Source organism: Halictus rubicundus, chromosome 1 (genome assembly GCF_050948215.1).
Source record: "Halictus rubicundus isolate RS-2024b chromosome 1, iyHalRubi1_principal, whole genome shotgun sequence".
NCBI classification, from domain to species: domain Eukaryota; kingdom Metazoa; phylum Arthropoda; class Insecta; order Hymenoptera; family Halictidae; genus Halictus; species Halictus rubicundus.
The window spans coordinates 13,703,544-13,725,809 of record NC_135149.1 but is presented as its reverse complement, the minus strand read 5'-3'; the positions used below and the strand labels follow the sequence as shown (position 1 = coordinate 13,725,809).

The 22,266-nt window shown below is 38.8% G+C and overlaps 1 protein-coding gene across 1 annotated transcript in view; it reads right to left on the bottom strand.

The window, feature by feature from the left end:
* Dpr1 (defective proboscis extension response 1) overlaps nucleotides 1-22,266 on the bottom strand; it is a 426,632-nt gene that overhangs the window by 149,092 nt on the left and 255,274 nt on the right. The window contains exon 3 of the mRNA XM_076789143.1: nucleotides 21,053-21,263. Within this exon, the coding sequence (XP_076645258.1) occupies nucleotides 21,053-21,263 (211 nt within the window). The remainder of the gene's footprint in view (nucleotides 1-21,052; nucleotides 21,264-22,266) is intronic.

The window sequence follows — 22,266 nt, the reverse complement described above, 5'->3', positions numbered from 1 at the left end:
GCTACGAGACCTGTCAAAATGAATTTAACATTTCTTATTTGTGGTTATCTAGATTGTACGGTGCATTCAGGTAGAATTATTTAATAAATTGATTTCTTTGGACATAAAGATCTAAAAAAAAACTGAATAAATACATTCTTATTACTTGTAAAAGAATTTAACGAAGCTCCAGTACGTTGGCAACGATCGCCAAAAAAGGGGTTAAGCGATAAAAAATACTTCAGATAAAAAATGGCTTCCATTTCAATTTCAACTTTAAGGTGACTTTAGAAATAAGTTTGCAGTTTTCAATGCGGCGAATAATAATGGCACCGTAAAAATCGACGAACGCTCGTATAATGAATCGAGAACGGCGCATTGGTCGATGACATCAATTCTAATCCGATTGTTGCAGTCACTGCCCGATTATTTCCAATAATCTGTAGCCTCCACGTATGTAACGAACCGCATCGTCCTCCGGTGCATCCAGTTTCCACTTATTGGCGTTAATGGAGAGTCCCTGTGCCCGTAATTACAGACGCAATGGATTTTACGTATTCATTTGTATCCATTCCCGCCTCTTTTGTATATCCGTATCGTATTTTCGTAAGAGATATGGCAGCCATAAAATTTTTTATGAAATTCATTTGAGAGAACCGATGCACGCAAATCGGATGAAAATCGAATCACACACAAAATCGTTTCCGCTCAAATTTACCGCTACTCTACTTTTTTGCATAAGTTATCATAAATTATTTCAAATGAAGAGCTAATAATTCGTATGATCCTAATTACGGTTCCCTAATGAAACGATTAAGAACTGATTAGTACGCTGAAATTTTTTGTAGGAAACGTTTTCTCGTTGAAGAATCAAAAATCAATTAATTCCCGTATATTTCTATATCGGGATGACCCAGAAACCTGCAAAGCGAAAAATTTCGAAATTTTCAGGATGCTGAAGTTCTTGGATCGGTGCATTAATATGGTATTTCATCAAGGTACGAGTGGATGACATCGAATCGACGTAAACCACGGCGACGGACTAACGACTGGTGTTACATTAATTTATGAAGCCAAGCACGAATTCAAATTTGTGCAAACGCGTCGGACAATTTAACAATTTCTAGAGCCGACACGACCGCTGCGCTATTGCATCTTTTTAGATGCAGATTATTGTGCACTATTACGTCTTTTCATATGCAAAGGCTAATGGCCGCGCGCGTGAGACTGCATCTTTTGTTATATAGAATCTAGTTCGCCGAGCTATTATGTTCATTCATATGCAATTAGTTCGTGATTATTCTGCTAGGCACGGTTCGAAATACATTTTCGTGGTTAACCTTGATTTGTCAATAGACTAAACCGCAGATGTCTCGCGTTTCTCGATACCTAAAGATTCTTCACATCTCTCATTTGCAATACTTATCTCTTTCTAATTATTGCAGAATTTAATACGTACAAAGGGCTCGGATAAAATTTGAAAATTTTTCTACACATCCACTGATCAAAATATTAACCCTCGGACTCCTGCGAGTTCCAGGCCTATGCCGGAGTCGTTTCTGACCCACACCGATATTTCACTACAGTTTTCTTCCGATGTAAGACGATGGCTCGGGACTTTCGTCGTATTTCGGATGAAGAAGAACATTTGTATATTTTGTACTGTATCAAGCATTTTATACTTTATTTTGGAGTAGTTAAAAGATAACCTAAAATAACGTTTCTTGAAAAATGATTACAAAACGCAATCACTGTACCGCGTTAGTATAACAGCTTCCGCGAAACGCAGTGAAATTAAATTTTTAATAAAGTTTAGCGTTATACGTAGCGTCCGCAGTAAACAAAATAAAACTCCGCCTAATTTTCTTTTTAATCGAATAGTATCTGAAACTGTGAATTTGCCTGCATTTCCGCGATGCGCTAACAACAAAGCTGTTTGCAGTAATGTTTAACTGGACTGGACACGCCAATGTTATATGTATTCATAGCTCACTGAAATAAAAAGGAATGAACTGCAAAATCCCTGCGCGAATAAAGTATAATAATATTGGCATGTTGCAATTACCGCACGGGAAACTTTCACGACCGTGCAAAAACCCCGTCTCATTTCGTTCTATCCAAATTCTGCCCGTAGTTTCTCACGCAACGAATTTTGAAGCTCCTTAATTTAAACATATTACTCCACTGATACAATGCGGAATTCGCTCGAGGCTTCCGCAGAAAACTTTGCAGACGCTCTTATTCCATCAGCGCCACTGGAAAAAAACCAAAATCACAGCAAACATAAGCCCTTCTATTTTTGTTTTATATCGCAGCGCGTCGCGAAAAATTGGGATACTGTTTTTATAATTGTAAAAACTCGCTTCCCTTTTCTAAAAAGTTATACCTTTGGTATGCAAGAAATAATATTTTTTGACACTAAGACTAATTTTATAAAAAAGTCGTAAATTTTTCTGAGAACACAACATTTATTAACATATCGATGTTGAGTGTTGTAAGTTTTTAACTGTAGATATATTGATGCAGATTACAATTTTATGTACAAACATATTGCAGCGAAGTTTCCGTAGGGCCTTTTGCAGAATTTTCAAAATTCGGCAAAAGATGGAAAAATATTTTATTATTACAAAATTGGTATTTCATTGGAAGTCACAATTTACTATCAAGTATTATAGTCTTATTATTAATTGATAAGTGTCACTGAGATGTTTCCCGTTGTTTTCACGATCTAGTTCTATAAATAAGGTATACATATATTGTACGTTCATTAACGATTAGATAATGCTCCAATTATAACAGAGATATTATTACAGCCCTTATTTATGTCACGTAAAAATACCGTAGACCAGTTGTTATTAATTTGTATCGTGTTGTGGCCAAAGAAGATGCAATAAGTATATTTTATGTTTCTACAGAGGTTTATAAAATTGATGAAATCATTCCGGATTTCTCGGGGTGGTAACTGCATGAACACATACACCGTGTGCAAACGTATTGTTCGCGAACAGATCTTTTTATGAGCACCAGCTGCTATGACCCTTTTATTGCGTTTGTTAATAACTTTTTTGCAACTTGTTTCAGCTTACGTAATCCTATTTTCTTATGTTGTAGAGTCTTATGAATACTAAAATACGAAACCAATCACGGAAGCCAAAGAATTAATGTAGACTACTTTTACTGTTTTTCTGGGAATGGTTTCGTGCAGAATGTAATCCATTTTATTCAGTACAATCAGTAAAAACTTTTCAACTCATTCATAACTCGAAAATATTACAACAGTATTTAAAATTTTTTAAAATGTTTCCACTGTTTTCAATTTGATCTTCTCATTTCATTATAATTTCAATGACTTTATTAGCAAATTTTTTAATTATATTTTATCATAATTTCATAGACAACGAAACTAAATATAATTGCATGTATTAAGCATGATTTTAATAATTCCCAATATACTTTTCCAAGGAACCACGAACCTTTTTGCTTTCTGTTAGAATCCTGGGATTAAAACCCCACAACTCCAAATACGTTGTGGTTTATCATCGTCGCTGACGCACATAAAACGACGAAACTTAATGGAAGTAGTTTTCTGCAAATTGAATCATTCGAATGACATTACATCACGTTAGTTGATTTTGTGACACCGTTATCATAATTTGACGTTGTGCTAACTTAATTAAAATTCTGGTCATAAAACGTGCTCCAACAACTTCTCCGTTGAAGAAAAAAATTTTTATTTGCATTTACTTACCGGGAGTTTACCCTATCCCCGCCCATCGTCGTCATAAAAGATGTTACAGTGCCCACTGTCTGAACTGTCTTCGTGCCTTTGGTGAAAATATCATTTTACAGGAAGTCATAAAAAATTCAATTTTGCCGAAGACAAGCATGATTAATAAAACAGTGGAGTACTAGTTAACGCAGCTCACTAACTGAATGACCCGACCCTTGACCCAATCTAAAAGTCTCGACTCACATTTAATTTGGAAATTATAGATGCTCTACGAGCATCGTTCATTTTGGGAGCTACTAAGAACTCGAGACTATTTTAATCGAGTATGAATTTCTCAAAGCTTCATGCAAACGAAGCTGAGTCTCGGCTGAACATGACATTCCCAACGTAATCGAATGTTTACATAGTATAAACCATGTGTTAACGGTTTCGAGGTAAATAATTAATTAACTGTTTGTTGCGTAATTATTCAACGTCACTATAAAATAAATAGCAATCCTATCTAAATTAACGTGGACCAACGTGTTGTAATTCGCTTATCCGTCTTGCGAACTGTCAGTGCCAGCATAAATTATAAGATATAAATTATTGAACGTATTTAAGTGTCAAATATGCTCTCTGTACCAGCTATTTTACTTTAACTATAGAAACAAATTAATCAAGACTAATAAATACTTAAAAAAAATATATTAAGGAATATTTGGTAATTATTTACCAAGGCTGCAAATATGTTATCTGGGGTGTGATTCTGAACAACTTTCCCTATACATGTTACCGCCGCTTTGCTATACTTTCCGAGATATTTGTAAAAATCTATTAGGTTCACTACAGCGAATGACGACCTTGACATCCACTTCAAAGTCATCCTAATCGGAGAGAAGTAGCCTTTTGTAAATAACTACCGAATATTTTTCTTCAACCCAAAAACATAAAACACTTAAAAATAAACATTATAAAACATTTATAAAACATTTAATAAAAATTCGAATATGTGCAATTGACTGTCACGAAATACAGAGAACATATGCAGGTACAAAAGGTCATGCGCTCACAGCACACCATACTACCGTTTATATTTCAATAATATTTTCAGAGCATAGTGATGCAAAACTCGTTTGAGGTTTACAATTTTCACTGGCATAGAAATAAAACGGTTTCATAAAAACTCAGTCGGTAGTAAAGCGTTTGGGCGGCCAAAGTGCATTTAATGAAAATAAAGCTACACTGAAACGTGAATTTAATTGAAGATTAAAAGAACCGTGCGATTTAATGGAAAATAACGGTCTCTGTAAACATATAGGTCGTCATGCCAGAGAAACCATTCGATGACAGCCAGCAATGCCAATATGTATAATCAATCACAAATATCCACGTACGTCCGTTCATTCCTTAATTAAAACTAAATAGAAACACACAAAAATCCTTGAATAATTGCCAATCCGTTTATTGAAAGTTTAGTATGAAATGTACACACATTACAATAACGATAATAATCACAATTAATTTTGCAAATTTTTTAATAATTTTACTCGTTTGTTTTTCGAAAAATTAATGCCATAAATATCGCAATCCTCGCAGAATACATTCAATTTAAACTAGTAAGTTAATCAACTTGCATAAGTTGCATGAATTTTTAATTTTAAGAAAAATTTAAATTAAAATTTTTGAATTTTTTAGTATTTTGTAATCAAATAAATATCAAATATAATTACAATTAAACGTATCGCTACAATGATTATTTATTTGAACATGTTCGAAATTGTTCGAAAACGTACCCTGATAATTACAGCATTCAGAGCGAGCCTGGCGAAAATTCGTAATATGGACGGCCATCGCACTCACTTTGAAATTATAACCCGGTCTGGATCAGTCAGCAGCTGGAATTCTAGTTGAACCGCAAATTTTGCAAATCGAAAAACGAAATTCGATATTCGTCGCAGGACCCGCCGCGCCGCGAACCAATGCAAACGCGAGCCTAGAAATCGATGGTAAGTGGTTGATTTTAATCTTGGAGTTCACCGGGTAAAATATCGATTTTGCCACCTTTGCATAAACCGAATGTGCACAACGGCCACGGTTTTATGCGTGTTTGGTTTTGACATTCGGATTTTCAAAGCACGGCAGACGTTACACGGACCACGCGGTCAGTTTGAAAATATTTTCAGTTCTGCACTGGCGTTCATAAATATTTGATATTTCATAGAAAATATTTGGTCGATTAAAACGCACCGAAAGAAGTTCACTACAAATTCATTTTCAAACTTTTGCCTGGTGCAACCGCTTGGATGCTAAATATTTCTACAAATCGTTCAAATTAATAGTCCAAAATTCTAAAAAAAAAAAAAGGGTGACGATCAATCTTCTATTCTTGTCCCTACGAAACAGTGTAATTTTTAATGTGTCTCTCGCATATAGGTTGCATAAAATAACGTAGGCTCTTGGAGGCAAATATTTAAAAATTGTGTGTTCCCATTTTCTCGGTAATGAATATTAAAATTAAAGTTTAAAAGTGTTGCTTTCTAGGGTAGCAAAATTGAACGAAATCTGATTCATTAAATTATGTACAGCTAAAGACGATTAAAGGATAATACCTACGATCGGAATATATATATATATATTTTTTAATTATTCTTGACCAGTAAATGTGATTGTGATTAAAATGAATTACACCTCACTATTGCAGAAACTTGTAATCGCATTAACAGTTACATTTCAGTCATTAGCGTGTAATCAGATTACATTATATATTTTGCTCAAACATTTATGTTAGATATTCCCGCACACGATATTAAACGCCATCTATCATTTCCAGCGTGGTTATAAATAATAGTGGTAAAATTTGCCTAGGGTTTGAAGTTATTTTAGCGATTGCTAAAAGTGATTTTCAGAATTAACAAATTTTCTGATTGAAGAAACACTAAAAAAATGTAAAAACTAAAAATTTACTTTCCAAATATGAAATGTTACTCTTGGTGGTTCAATTTTACATGAAAACGTCTTGTTAGGCTTAAGATATTATGTACATAACAATTGTAATCGTAAAGAACGCAAGACAAATTTATTAAGATTATTTTTAATCAAATGTAATTGATTTCCTTTAGTATCTCTGATCTAATAGCATTTACTATAAGCAGACTCCGGATGTTATGCATTTATGACAAAAATGACTAATTGCATTGCAATTTAAAACAGTGAAAAGATTAAAAAACTTTATGAGTATTAATATATTGTTTTCACTACATTAAAATAATTAGTAAAAAATATTATTTAGTGTTTTAGAATTGATGCAGAAATTTTTTATTTTTCATAAAGATCCGGAGTCCAATTATAAGGATAGACCTGTGTAAGTTAATCAGGTGATTTAGATAGACATCATTATGCTGTCATACCCTTTCCACTTTTAAGATATGAATACTCTGAGAAATCCTGAACCCGTCATTCCCTTAAAAACATTACGGTTCATTTGTGTTCGTTCGCCATTTTGCCCGCGGCATAAATTTTGCAAAGTGCGAATTCAGTTAGTTTCAAGCTCCGGTCACATAGACGCTAACACACTCAGTGAGAAATCTGCAGATTATTGGAAAGAAAAACTCCGATTCTGCGTTCCAGGGATCTCTTTTGGATTACTGAAAGTCCAAATAACTTTTCCTCCGCGTCGACTGCTCCTCGTCCGAGTTCTTTCAAGCCAACTCTTTTTTACTGTCTCTCCTCGTTGTATCTTACTTCGCGAACCATTGGGCATTCGATTAACGCGATTAACACGTGATTTTGTATGTTTTCACCGACTTTTATATTTTATAATTCACATTAAATGGAACTTGAATCATATATTTTGCAAATTTAAATGAAGAACTAGATAGTACTATTTGATTTGAAATTTTTCTATCAGAAGTTTTGATTGTTTTTGAGGATTTTTAAATTCTCCTAATGTTTTTACTGTTTAAATATTACACCTACTCATTTTGCTCATAAATGTGTAAAATCTGTCTACTAATCATATAAGGAGAAAAACCATTTTACTATCGATATCGTGTGAATGTAAGTGAATTGTTTGTCAAAAAATGAACCTGATAATTCGTCGATTATTTTGGTGACCATAAATTTTGGTGCAAATAGAATCTGGGGCGTTTCAATATCTAATGAGTCATTACAGGGCTTACTCGGGCCTACGTCCTGGCACATATGAATATTTAAGTCCTTTCATATTTCTAATGTTCACCCACTTTCCTAATGGAAAAACCTCATTTCTTAATTGGCATTATTAATTCATATAATAAGAGCTGGAGGAAATAAGTCGTCCAAGACTGTTTTACCTTTTAAACGGGCTTCCAAAATTTATTTCCATCGACCTCGATTATTTTCGTAGGTCCTTGTTAAATATTGGAGGGGTTCCATTTAGATTTGAATAAAATGGAATAACCCAAAGTAACTCGCAATCATAATTCGAAATAATCAAAATCATAAAAAGATAATATTTATTTTGTTTTACCTGGGATCTCTGTTTCAATATCGAAATGCAAATTTTGTTTAAAAGAATCACATTAACTGCATCACAGCTGGTATAAAGATTTTTCAGTAATATCGAAAGAGTTGAAACGATTGAATGGTATTATGCTCCGCGTCCAATAAACAATTGTCTTGTTTGCCCGGGATCGTTTATTTTTGCGCTGCATGAAAAATATATATCCGTCCAATAAACCACCCAATTTTCAACGCTTTGCCTGGCAGATTTGTCTACAAGGAAACAACGCGTGTGGAACGCGAGCGGGTATAAGTACATGACAGTTTCTCCGGGAAACGTCCAAAAAGACATCGCCCCGGTTCTGCCAGGCTGAGAAGATAAATACAGGAAAACAGAAATTCTTTTCTCAACGTTCCGTACCTGCGCTCGGAATTCCTGTAAAATTGCTTCTAATTTGTGTGTGACGGAATCGCCATAACAATTCGAATACAATTTAATAACAACAATAGTTTCGTGAGGAACGGAAACAATATTTGTCTTTACATACGCAGTGAAATGTTTTTCGACCTCAGATATTCAAAAAATAAGTTATTTTCATTTTTGGACTATTTCACTTTTTCTGGAAAAATGAAGAAAAACCTTCGAAATTTTGGTATGTATACCCCTGTCTCTAAAACTGTTGCTTTTTACATTTTACATTTTACACTTTTTCACACGTCTACTTATTTATTGTATACAATTATTCTATTGCTTTTAGGGTAGGTAATCGTGTTTTCAATTAATAACGATACGCCTCACACGAAACGGATTAGAAATAACTGTTTTCTCAATAAAAAGGAAAATCCCTCTTAATCTTTGAAGAATTCGGACAAGAATTTCTCGAATCCACGAATTACAAAAAAATTTACCATTTAGACTATTGATAGGGTAAGGGTCCTAATTACTGTGGGTTTACCAATTACTGTGCCTATATTAATTATACTTATTTTTAAAGCATAGTGAATATTAAAGAAGCGATAAAAAAGAGATATTAAATTTTTTTCATTAGAAACACTTCACATATGTTTTGCATATCGCTTCTTTAATAATCATTACGCTTTAAAAATAAGTATAATTAATATAGGCACATTAATCGACATCCCCACAGTAATTGGGTCCCTTACTATCAATATCCCTTACGATCAATATTCAAGCATTGCGATTGCTTCAAGAAAAATATTTTCCGAAGATCGAGGATGACGGTGACGTGCGCATTTGCTCAGTTCGGCGGTTTCCGCAATAGTACTTCCACGGTGAAGTATTAAGAGAATTCTCGTTTCAGAACGATCAGGACCCGCGGCAATCATGTGAAAATCGGACAGTTAATCGATCGGAAGTTGAGGCACGCCGATTCAAATTCCTCCGGAAGCCGAATTTCATTTGTTGTTATTCACGGCCGGCTGATGCGCTGATCTATGCGGCTTTCCGCGGGGGCAAATAGAAAGTCGCGGACATTCTCGTTCCAACTATTTTTGCCGGCTGAGAAATTAAAATTTACGATCGCGGAACACGATTACCAAGACAAGGGAGAGACGCGTTGGGAGACAAGGACGGGCTGCGCCGGGCCGTAATAAATTTTCGTGCGAGCCGAGCAGACGTTTATTCCGTTGGAACGTATCGCGGGCATTTACGCTGTCGAGATTTAAACGATATTACTGCACGTATCGCCGCGTCGCTAACAACAAGGCGAGTACGGCGAATAGTTGCAACTAAATCGCTCGTTAACGTTATCGAATACGCACAGGGTGCAAAGAAATGGCTTGACTGTCATAAGCGTATTCTACATCTTCAACAAAATTGTCCTTCAACCTTGAATTTCACGGTTAAACTTTTTTTATGGTATTTTACGCGCCATGGGTAATAAGAAAAAACTTGACCTTGACATTCAAGGTCAAACATTTCTTCGCACCCTGTACAGCGATGTGCGAAAGATTCCGGCTGTTATTTGGGTATTATTTTACATAAACGGACGTCTTCGAACAAAATAAAAAAATCGTTACTCTCTCCAACATGTCATTTTGTACAAGTTTTTCCTTAGGTGTTCGTTCATCCCCCGCTCACCCCTGTTAGCCACCATTTATTAGACTTTCAGACCGCGAATCAATACGCGGCTTAAATCACGTGTAAGTCCAGCGACACGGGCTTCGACTTGTCCGCTCTGCTTAAAGCAGAATTTAATTCAACGAAAGTTCGAGCAAGAATCGACATCTCGGCCATTTAACACGCCGCAACCCGGCATTAAATCCTGCGTTGCCAGGCGGCCAACCCCGAAGAACGAGTACCATTATTCTCGTGCGATTACCACGAATTTCACAATTGATTTGTAGCCTCCTGTGCTGCGTTGCGACAATGCTAACGCGACCCGCCCGGCTGGGGAGGATTGCCGGATCGGGTTGCCGGGGGTCGGGGGTGAAACCAATTAAGCCGTCAGTGCGTTAACGCGTGTCATTCAGTCCCATATTGTAACCAAGTGTGACCAATCGTGACAATGAGACTTAATTGCACGAAGAATGTCAAGAGTAAGCCTAATAATGATTTCTCATTGCCGTGGAGACCTGTTCCCCGATCGTTTACAATATTTTCGAGCACGATGCTACGTCGCGGCTAGAGGCGTGCTCTTAAAAACGGTAACCTGGCTTCGAACCTTCAAAAAATCCATTTTTTTGCATTTTCTTTAAGCACAGGTGTTCTTGAACACGCGTGCAAAAGATTTGCTTGAACCGTAAAATAGAGACTTAAAGCAGAAAGAATTATTCTGTATTGTTTATTAAAATTGGCAGCGAACACATTGAACTTCTGTTATAAGACGAAAAAACAAGCAAACTTCTCGAAAAGTTGTAAACATTCGGAACAACATTCGCTACATGTATAAAACATTTAATTTCGTAATGTCGCGAGACACTTTCTTAGACATTTACTTTTGACACTGACAACGCTTTCTTGCATTCAGGAGGACAACGAGAAGAGAGCTCTCAAGTTTTACGTCGAACAACGGTTTCGTGCGTGCACAACCTTTTAGTGACCTTGAACTTACAGATGTCGCACAACTATCTGTACAATAGTACAGGACAAGTAACTCTTTCGCCGTTCCCCTTTCATTAAAAGTTTCCCGGGGCCAGAGAACTTTGAAATGTTCATCTCGGGAGCAGCCGATGACTATTCGGATTGGACGGAAGTTAAAAATGAAATTGCCGGGGAAAATTAACGGCAACAGAGTCGACGAATTCATAAAACTTGCACGCGCGAGGAAATTCGAACAATTAAGGCGGAACGATCGAATTGAGAAAGTCCGAGGAATTCGGGGAAAAGTTTCGATATAACAATACGTTCCAAGATGTTCGCGAGAAGGTAAAACCGAACCGGTGGGAGACCTGGGAAAAAATCGTTCGATGACGATGACGCGTAAAACGATTTTTTTCGTAACGAAATCGGTAATTAATTGAATTTATTCAGATTTCAATCAGACACATTTCAATTAGAAAAACTAGACGAGTACGATGGTGAAAGTTCCATAAAACATAAAAAATTAGAAAACTCGCATTCTTTTACTTCGCTTGCACTAGTGTGAGTCTCATCGATACTCGACCCCTCGCTGGCTCGGTCGTCGAGTGTGTTTACCGCTTGCTGCGGTGGGGATACAGTTTTGACAGTTACGGTACAGAGCTTCGCGACAGTTACGGAAATAATACTGCATTATTTCCACCACTATTTCTCTGCGGGTTTGAATCAGCCTATCAATTCATCGAACGTAGAAACTGATCCTACTTTGTACACTGATCACTCTGGGTGGGTGTCTTGGATGAAACGCCGATGAAAACAATCTTTAGACCTTACATTGTGCATGCATCATCCGGGATGTACGTTCAAAGTGAACACTCTAAATTCGCCTCAACCGCGCGGAACGAATGGCCAATAATAATACCCTCGCGAACGGAAATGTTCCCGGGAAGAATCAGCCCCGTGGATTCCTTAATCAAAGAAAATTACGCCAGTACGTTCTTTGTACGCGTACAGGCCTTCCGCTCCACGCTGATGAAAACATCCGAAACGAGACAAGGAATATCCAACGGAGAATATTGCCAGTGTTCTTAGCAGCGGTTAGGAATATTCCCGATTCCCTTCTGAATTATTGCGAACTACGGTTCAAGGGGTAACGTGATTCCGGGGGAGAATGCGCGCCGCCATATCACCTAATCCAGTCCGTTCTCCTTTTCCCGCGTTCGATTGTGCCCGCTCGAGTGTTTGCCCAATTTGGCCGGCCGAATGTCAATTCTGTCAAACTCAATTCTGGTAAAAGTAACTCGCTATCAAAGTTGAGTGGTTAGGGAATATCACGGTGCCTTTGTTTTCCTTGCTCTGCTATCGCGCGACATGTACGGCTAGATGGGATTTCACAAGATTGTTACTGGCATTTGTTTTCGATTTTATACCGGGTGAACCATGAATCGTGAGCAGTAGAGATCACTCCGTTATTAGCAGTCCGATCGAAAATGTTTTTATCAGATATAGCATGGTTTCAAGAGAGCTTTCACGTAATTATAGCAAATTTTTGGTCAACTACTTCTTTCATGATTTTTCAAGGTCACCTTCAACTTTTTGCAAATACACCTATCGTTCTCTTTACGCCTATCAGGCATAAAGGTTATGTAAAATATTTTACATCATGCAAAATTATTTTATCGGAATGCATACATACATTTAAAATATTTCAATTATAATTGAATTTATTTGACAGCAGTTACAGCGGCTTGAAGATGTTAATTTCGTATGTAAAATTGTATGTCTCTGACTGTCCAAAAATTATACTACGTGGATCTTCGATTTTACGAACAAGCATAACAGGCATACCAGAATTAAAACCACGATGAAATTTTTGCACGCGTACACAATATATTTGTCCGAATTCTTGATTTTTCGCTGATCATTCAATTATAAGGGATCAATGAAACAATTATAAGAAAATATACAAGAGTACGATCTTGATCAATTGTCAAAGTGTAGAAACCCCTTAAGCTTGGATAGGAGCCAATGCCTGTACGATTGGCTTATTTGGACACAGCCATGGATCTCGAAATTGAATGTTATTTCCATTCGGGAAAAAATTGTTTATTCGCCCAACCAGTAACGGTAATTAGCGTCGCTACAGCTCGTCAGATTGCGTAATTGATCGCAATATTATGCTCGAGCGGGCTCTATCCATTTCTAGCGGAATCACGCTGTAATGCCTGCGCCTATACGGTGCACAACTTCGTATATAAATTACTGGTATTTATACGTCTACATACCACGCTAGCTACAACTTCATTGCCGATCTCTGGAATTCATGAATGCCGCTGGAGTTAATGAATGCACGCATATTATGTAAGATCTATAATTAATATACTACCAAGTTTATTTTCGAGCTGAATGATCCTGGGATCATTGATCACAGGTACGGTGCGATCCTCATAGTTCGTGAGAATAAAGCATGGAAATAATTTTCTTCTGATCAACATTATTATTTATAGGGCAAAAGAGATTAATTTACAATTCCATGTACTTAGAAAATTTTACACAAGGGCATACCTTGGAATATTTAGTTGTCACTGAATATAATATTTTTAATTCACGAATATTCCGATTGTAAAGATGCATTTATGAGGAAATATTCAACAAATTTATATCGATGGGTAGATATTCGGAGAAGGGATAAAAATTTGGCTACGCATTTTTATTTTGATAAAGTAATGTAAAATGGACACTTTTAGTGCTCCGTAAACAGAGTGTTAATGTACAGAATCAATCCCCCAATATTGTACATTGGCAGGAGCATCGTGTACGCCACAAATCAAGAAAAATCGATACGAGATGCGCGCGTTACGTACATACATACGTAGTCGGAGGAAGCTGGAATTCAGTTACATGCAGGTATATTTACCTGAAAAATGCGCTGCCCGCAAACCTCGATCCCCAAACAAGCCAATTCATCCGGCCGAGCGATGAAGGATAAAAATTGAAGGAATCTCGCACAAAAACCAGTCTGCGGACTCGTTACATAACTAGGAGGCGTATTTGGGTCAACCTCGTATCCACATACACGTGGAAAGAGTGAGAGAGATAGAGAGGGGGGGTGGGGATGGGCAGTATATGCGAACAAGAAATCAAGAAAAGCCCGGCGTTGGAGGGCAGAGAGGTCGGTGAGACCGATCGATATCTCGATCCCCGTTGGTTACTTTTCGTTTTGCGTCCGCGACCGCAATTACCCTCGTTGTCGCCGATATTAGCCCGCTAATTCTGCCGGGGCGTAGTAGCGGCGTTAACGGCTTAACGGCTAATGTATACGCTTCCTGCATTGGCCCAAATCGCTCAGCGCAGAGAGAGCGGAGAGTCCAGCCCGCGCCGAATCGCGCGCATACCGTTCGCGCGTGCATAATGCGTACGAAGGATGCTCCCAAGAGCAACGCGTTCTGCCCCAGATCGCGTCAAACCGTTGTTTTGGTTTTGTCCGGCGGCGTCGCTGACACCGTTATTGTTTCCCAAATCCACGCCAGTTAATTAGCATTTTCATCGAGTTCGCCGGGTACGCCGCCGCTAACCAGCCCGGCGATGACGCGACGCCGTTCGAGACACGGGAATTAATGCCATCCGGCTTAGAGCTGGATTCTAACGGGGATGTTACGTTCGATCGCTTATGCTACTTATGCCACGCCGACACTCGGTTACAGCCCACCGCACAGTCGGTCGAAACGACTTGACCGCGATCGAAAATCTGTAATTTCGCTTCTGAAACTTTCATAAATTTTCCCTCAACTTTTGAACTAGTGAATTCCTAACATCGAAACTTGTATTTTCGGCATTTTCTCATAAAAATCTACGGGATTATATAAAACAGAGTCGAAAATTTGTAGTCCCCTAAGGTAAAGTTTAGCCGATTTCTTGGATTATTGGGTTACTAGTGACTATTTGAAAATTCGTATGATTCGAAGTTGCAAGCACGAAATTTCAATATGCATGTATGCACATATTTAAATACCAGATCAATACAAATACCGTTCGTCACCAATCTAAAAGTATCGTCGAGGTGGCGAAATTTCTTTGTGGCTCAAACATTAATTACGAAAAAGCTGCCTCTATAGTATTATCGGACAGGGCCGATCAATGTCCGGAATTGTCCATATCGATTACCCTTCAAGCCCGGTACACGCGGTATTTCTAGGCCAGCTGTTTCTCTGTTAGACTTCGTTAACACGGGCAGAAAAGTCGGCAGATCAATTGAAATGATCCGGGGCCAATACAATGCAGCCGGTTTCGTGTAATTTTTACATCGAGCAAAACTGCCGGGTATTTTTCTTCCGTCACCCGGGTGTTTTCTTTTTTCTTGGCTGTGCGTCGGGGAAGAAACGCATTAGCGGTTAATACGGCCTGTATTAATTCCGCGGGTCACATAGCCGAGCGAATATTTCACCGAGGAAGAATATTTCCCCGATGATCGCGGGATCACCGTCCGCTCCCGTTTTCTAAAGTCCTCCCCGAGAGATTACGAGAACGTAAATTAATTGCGAGTAGGATTCGGATTTCAGGCTGCGCGAACGAACAAGGCCGAAAACATCGGATGCGCGTTCGAAACCGTCTCGGTTTACGGCGGAAGCTATCCCTTTCCCTCGCAGCTTATCGAGTTTACCGAAAAAAGAAAAAATGTCGTCTACGAGACGTAGGGGAGAAAAAAATTTCGCAGAGATACGAAAAAAAAAACGAATCGTTATCGAACCGCACAGTTTCGAACGGTCGAGCACAACCGCGATGGGGAAAAAAGCTGTTGACCGTAGTTAAGTACACACGTAGAGTCCCGGGGCCGTTTTCGCTCTCCTTGCAGCAAATCACCGGGCACGTCTCGCGACACCGGGCCGGGCGGGAGGCGTAAAGTTCCGAGGCGTGCTTTTTGCCCGACGGATTTGTAAAATTGATTTCGCCATCGAGTTCATGCTTTACGACCTCGAGCGAGTACGCTCGACACACCGGCCAAAGAAGGGCGATTTATTTCGCGCGCGCTTTTTCCATCCCCTGCTCGAACGACGGCCCGGCACGGGCATTAGACGTCGCGGGTACTCGCGAGCGCATAAACACATCCACACACACGCGCACGTACATACGTACGTGTATAGACACGTAGATTGGCGTACACGCAACCCCGTGATTCTACACGACGAGAGGGACTTAGTTTCTCAACGTGTTTCCCTGCAGACGCTTATCGAGCCACCCCATCACCCAGAATCCAGCCCTATTAGAATACACTCCGCGACGATGCTACACTCCCGGTCAAAAAGATAGCACAATTGTGCTGTCGTTAGACACAAAACTCTTGATGTTCCATCAACGATTTCAGCAATCGTGTAATTGGTAAACATAGTTTTCCTTCGATACAAGACGATGGCTCGCGGTGGCTTTCGACGTATTGCGGACGAAGGTATCTATTCGGCTTGATGATCGGTCTTCGTGAGAATCTTGTGCATAAATTTGGCATAAGAACGCGACTATGCTCGGAACAAATACTGGCAACAGATTGTCGGAGCACATGCACAGAGTCAGCTATACGAGACAGTGTAATTGGCACGATTGACATAACAATGTTATGAACGTTTAACCCTTAGCACTCGAATGGCGACTGTAAGGCGCCACTAAAAATTGCTGTATCATTATTCAAAATATTTTTTACATTATTAAATTTGTTTGTAGTTAATAAATTACTAAACACTTCAATATTGTACGAGTAAATTGCACGATTTTCGTATGTATGACACGACAGAATATATGTAGAAGGAAAATATTCTAGGTCGGAAGAAATGTTTCATTTTGGAGTTAAAATAGCTTCGAGTGCAAAGGGTTAACAAATCCCACGTGGCCAGCCAAAGGTTAATTTGGTTGTCTTTTTCCACGCGTGAATATCAAATGAAATTTGTTAATTTGGTAGAAATGTTACTATTTGTATCGACTTACTAGAAAACTCTAAGCATATTCTCCCGAACTGTCTCGTATTGTTTCAAGGAACTCGTTCCTTAAATTTGCTCTCATTCGTTGCCCGAACAGCCTGTAATAGCGTCTTACGGTATTGCCACGGAGTGTACATCTCCCCGAGATTTCCACCCCCGTTATCTCTGTTCCCGCCGCCCTGTTCCAGTGCATCTTCGCGAGCCCTCTTCCCCAGTGCCATCTCGCCAAGATTTTAACGTCAACGGTTGTCTTCGCGACTTTGCATCCGCGTCGACCGGAGGTAGATAAATCTATTTTAGCTTCTTTCCTCCGGGTGTACGTGCGCCGGACCGTCACGCTGTCGGGGCTGCTTGGAAAATCAACCCCTCCTCTCCTTCGTTCTTTCTTTTCTCTTTTCTCCTTCGTCTTCTTCTCTTTTTTTTTTTACTCGATGGATTCTCAATGGATTGTCGCGTCTGCCACGGTTTTTGCTCGCACTCTGTAAACCGGGATTCGTGCTCGAGATGTTCCTGGGGCGGCGAGCAACCACCACCAAAACCGGTACATACATTACCAGCTCGCGATTTACCCCCGCTTCCATTCCTCCCCCCTCCTCTCTTTTCTCTCGTTGGTTTGCTCATGGTGGAGGATTCGCTTTTACGAGGCACGGATGGGCAACGCGTTCGGACGAAGCGGCGCAGCCCTTCGGCGCCAGCTCCTCCTTCAAATTCCGCCAGATATTTTTATTCTTTTCCGCGGTCGAGTTAATGATTGCGCACACCGCTCGCGCTGTAATGGACATAGATATCAACGCGACCGGAACGGATATACCGAAATTGGATTTTTTTAAATTGAGCGCCGCAACCGTGGCGTGGCGACGCTCGTCAGTGTCACGTTTATCGGAAGAATGGTTTAATTGTGTACTTAATAAAATATCGATAATGCTTCTGTCAATTATATTTTTCCCCGCCAACGATCAACGCTGCACACGCTCGGCGAGTCTTCGAATGAAAAGCCGCCGATGTTGTAAAATTAAAAATCAGAACAACAGCCTAACCGATTTTCATTTCCTCGAGTTATTTTTTTTTCTTCTTGAAAATGATCTCATACTAGAAATCAGGTGGAAAACGAATATGATGTTTCTTACGGAGTTTGACAATTTTTTTACGACTCAAATCACCATAGATTCGAAGCATCCTCTCTGCGACGACCCCGTAAAATTTGATATATGATTTTTTGTGGCCGTTTTATTGCACTCTGAATGAAAAGTGTGCATCTTTGTTTTCCGTCTCGTTTCCTAATGCAAAAGCAGCTTTCATAAAGAAAGACAGCCTAAGGTGGCGATATAAGGGTTTTCGCCCTATCGAAAGAGCCTGAGTTTACTGTTGTATGACTTTACTGCAAGAAGTTATGGGACTTCAAATATCAGTTTATAATAGTTTATAATAATAGTTGATTAAATCTGACAATGTTATTGATCGAATGGATTCCAATTGTAGTTTCATATTCTTGCAAGAACAGCCATGTCAACATTTGACTATGTACTTGAAATATACAGTGATCTGTTCACATATTATTATACCGCACAAATGACTATATAAATATTGATAATTATTGTAATAATTGGCTGCGTCCCTTCTCATATGGATTGTTATGTACAATAATTTGCACGCTAATATGTGAGAATTATACAATTATAATGGGGATTGCAAGAACAACAAGAACGTTTTTCCAGTTAGGTTATGTAAAGGTAAAATATTGGCACACCCTCGGAAATCTTTATATGCATGTTATGTTTCACGGAAACATTGCTTCTATTTCTTCGGACAAAGGAAGGATGTCCCGACAGTCATCGCAGTTGATTTTGTGCCAGTTTGAAAGCTGATTTAGCGAGTACAGTTTCATAATACATTAAAAATGTCTATAATAGCTAAAGAAAGAATGGCAGAGCAATTTGATTGGATTTACGGACAAATTGCACATATACTTGATATAGGAAAGCTGTTGTATAACACATAAAAGCTTGTTGCTTAGTATCTTAAAGTGCGCTGAGAAGCCATTACATTTCCATTATAACATTGTTTATACTTATCTTGCTTTCAAAAGCATGTTCGACGAAAAACCGCATACATGGATTAAGATTATTCAAGATGTATTTTTATTTTAAATTGTGAAAGCATATCGCGAAAAAGAAAATTACTTCGTACTCTTTTCATGCAAGTTCACTGTGAGTTCTAAAACAAAGCGGAATTTTCAACCGAAATTCTCTTGTTAGGATAGTAGACCCAAGAGAAATTTGATCCGCCAGATTAATTTTTTCAACTGAGAAGTTTCTTAAAATTGACCTTCTCACACTATCTGAAAAAAGAAACTGTCTGATTTCTTCAAGTAACTTGCATTTTTACGAAAAATTGTTCCAGTTCTTTCGGTGGTTATGATAAAGAATAAATATAGCATAAGATAAAAAAGAAAATAAATACGTTCCGGATAAATATACAGTGAAAAGAAAATCGATCCAATGAAACCATATTCTCGAAAAATTATTATTTGTGTATTTCTTAAGTCCGAGTCCAAACAATCTCAAGAAGCATATGATTTTACACTTAATTAAACTTGAGAAACGATGAGAGAGTCAGGAATGAAATATTGTAACTAGTAAATTAAATATTGCAGAATTAAAATATTAATCGTCTCTTCAGTTGAAATTAGTGTAAAATCCCTTAAGATTTTGTATACCTGTTTTAATGAACACACACGTAATTCATCAATTCAATTTCAAAGGTAACGATTCTGCATTAAACTTTACAAACATTCTCGAATAGAACATTTAATCCCTTAAAACGACCTATAAAAGACAGCAGTTTCGTTTCGAAAAGCACACGCAGTGTTTGCAGCTCGGGCGAAAGTTATTTGCACACGGATGGACATAATTTTGCAGTGAATGCAGCTTTTAATTCCATGGAAAAATAAGGTGCACCGGGCGGAAAGTTTACAACCGGGGGTTACACGCTGCGGGAGCATTGAACCGCGAAGATTAAGTCCGCGACGAGGCGGTTATGCCAATATGAAAGCCGTCGGAGGCTATAGGAAACAAAGTTGGGTTGTTTATAGTGTGCCTAAACTTCAGCCACCGATAGGAATATAACTTATTCCTCGTGCGATCGTTTTATTTCGCAGAGGGCCCGAGATACCGCCGGCCCAGAAGCCCGCAACTGAAATCTCGCGTGTTCGGTATCGTTTACCCTGATGCTATGCTAGCTATGCGAAATGCTCCGCGAATGGAACGGTCACTGAAAAATCTGCTACTCGGCCCTCGGCCTAAGTTAAGATCTTCGCGTGAGCGCGGACGGTTGTTAGGCATCTGTTGAATAACTTTATACATACTTGTCATTGGACCTGATAGAATTTAATTTTCACGAAAGTATCAGCGAGATGCGTACAGGGTGTTTCAAATGTATATGTTGCGACCACTATAGCGTGATTCTGTACCTCTGGATACGTGGAGATCTGTTAAAAAAAAGAAAAACGGATCGCAAAATTGACCTTGACCCTTTTTCCAAATTCAAACTTTTTTTATTGCATCCTATAGCACTCATCGCGAAGAACAAAAGTCTCGAAGGAACTGTGGGTCTCGAGTGAACCGTTTACCACCAGAAGTTTCTGAGAACGAATGGACAGGAATCGTTGTCGGCAATTCGCGTGCATTAAAAATTGATCATCGGATCCGTAGGTAATCCGTAATCTCTTCCCCGGGTCTGACAGTTTCGCAAGGGAAATCGGTTTTTGTTTTCAGTCGAATCATCGACGAATCGAACCAGGATTTCTTTGGAGAATGAAAATCAACGGGAAGCCCGCGCGACTCCCGCGGCCAGCTGAATTATTCAGAATGCACTCACCGTCCACGTTGAGGGTGTAGTTCAGCGACATCTTCGGTTCGGTGCTGACCTGGCACTCGTAAACCCCGGAGTCGCGTTTTTGGGGTGACCGGATCTGTAGGGTCCAGTTCTCGGACTTGTCCGGATGGATCACCTGGAACCTCAGATCCGAGGTGTACATGAAGGTGCCCGCGCTCAGGATATGCATGTCCCTTTTACGCATCCAGGACACCTGCAAGATAAACAGAAGCAAGCCGCTTTAAGCCCAAGCGATTCCACTAAATCCATCTTGAGGGTATGCAGCCGCAGCTGCAGTCACGCCCGCCTTAAACGACGCTGAATCTTGAAAAGGCGCGTTTGCGCTGGATTTAATTACCAACCGACGAATTGCTGCCCCTTCCCCTCCCCCCTCCCTACACTTTCTCCAGGTTTCGCGCGGAATATTCTGCTGGTTTTCTTTGTCCAGATATTTAGTCCCGATATTGGTGGAAATTCAGTTGCAAAATTTGAAACTTTATTCAGCTCTTAGAGAAATGTAAATTTCGTAGAATATTCTACTTTATGTAACAGAATTGAGAATAATGTCTACTTGTTACAGTTAATATTGCAGGGTTCTGGGATCATCTGATTGAAACTTCGGGGAACTCTGTAGAGAACAATGTCTTTACTTCAAATCTGAGTTAATGTTTATTGATCTGAATCCGAATAGAAGATCGTGTTCGCATCCACCGAGATGTATTGTAACTCTTTGCGGAGATTTATCCTGCTTTTTCCGTTTATTGGGCCGAGATACGTTGTACCTTCCCCAGTTCCTTGCATACATCTAAATGATAGAATTATTAAAAAGTAATAATTTATGTTATGACATAATTCTAGCTTTTAAATTAATGTAATTACGTTTAGTACATGTTCTTTTAAACATGCGTAATTGCATGTGTAGTTTAATTAGAATCTCATAATTACAATGAATTTCTGCCCAATTACTTGCAATTGTTGTGATTAAGTAGTTATTAATTGAAGCTGTCGAATGACAATTTTCAGGAAGCACTAAAATTTATTGCAAATACTAATGCATGTTATAGAACATTTTTTCGAAATATATTCGCAACACGAACGTTCACTGCCCAGTTTTATAATAAATGCATAAAATCCGCAGCCTAATAGATATTCCCGTTTCAATTTTTCAACTTCCAAAAACAGTAAGTTAATGGTTACTCCATTTAGTTGAACATTAT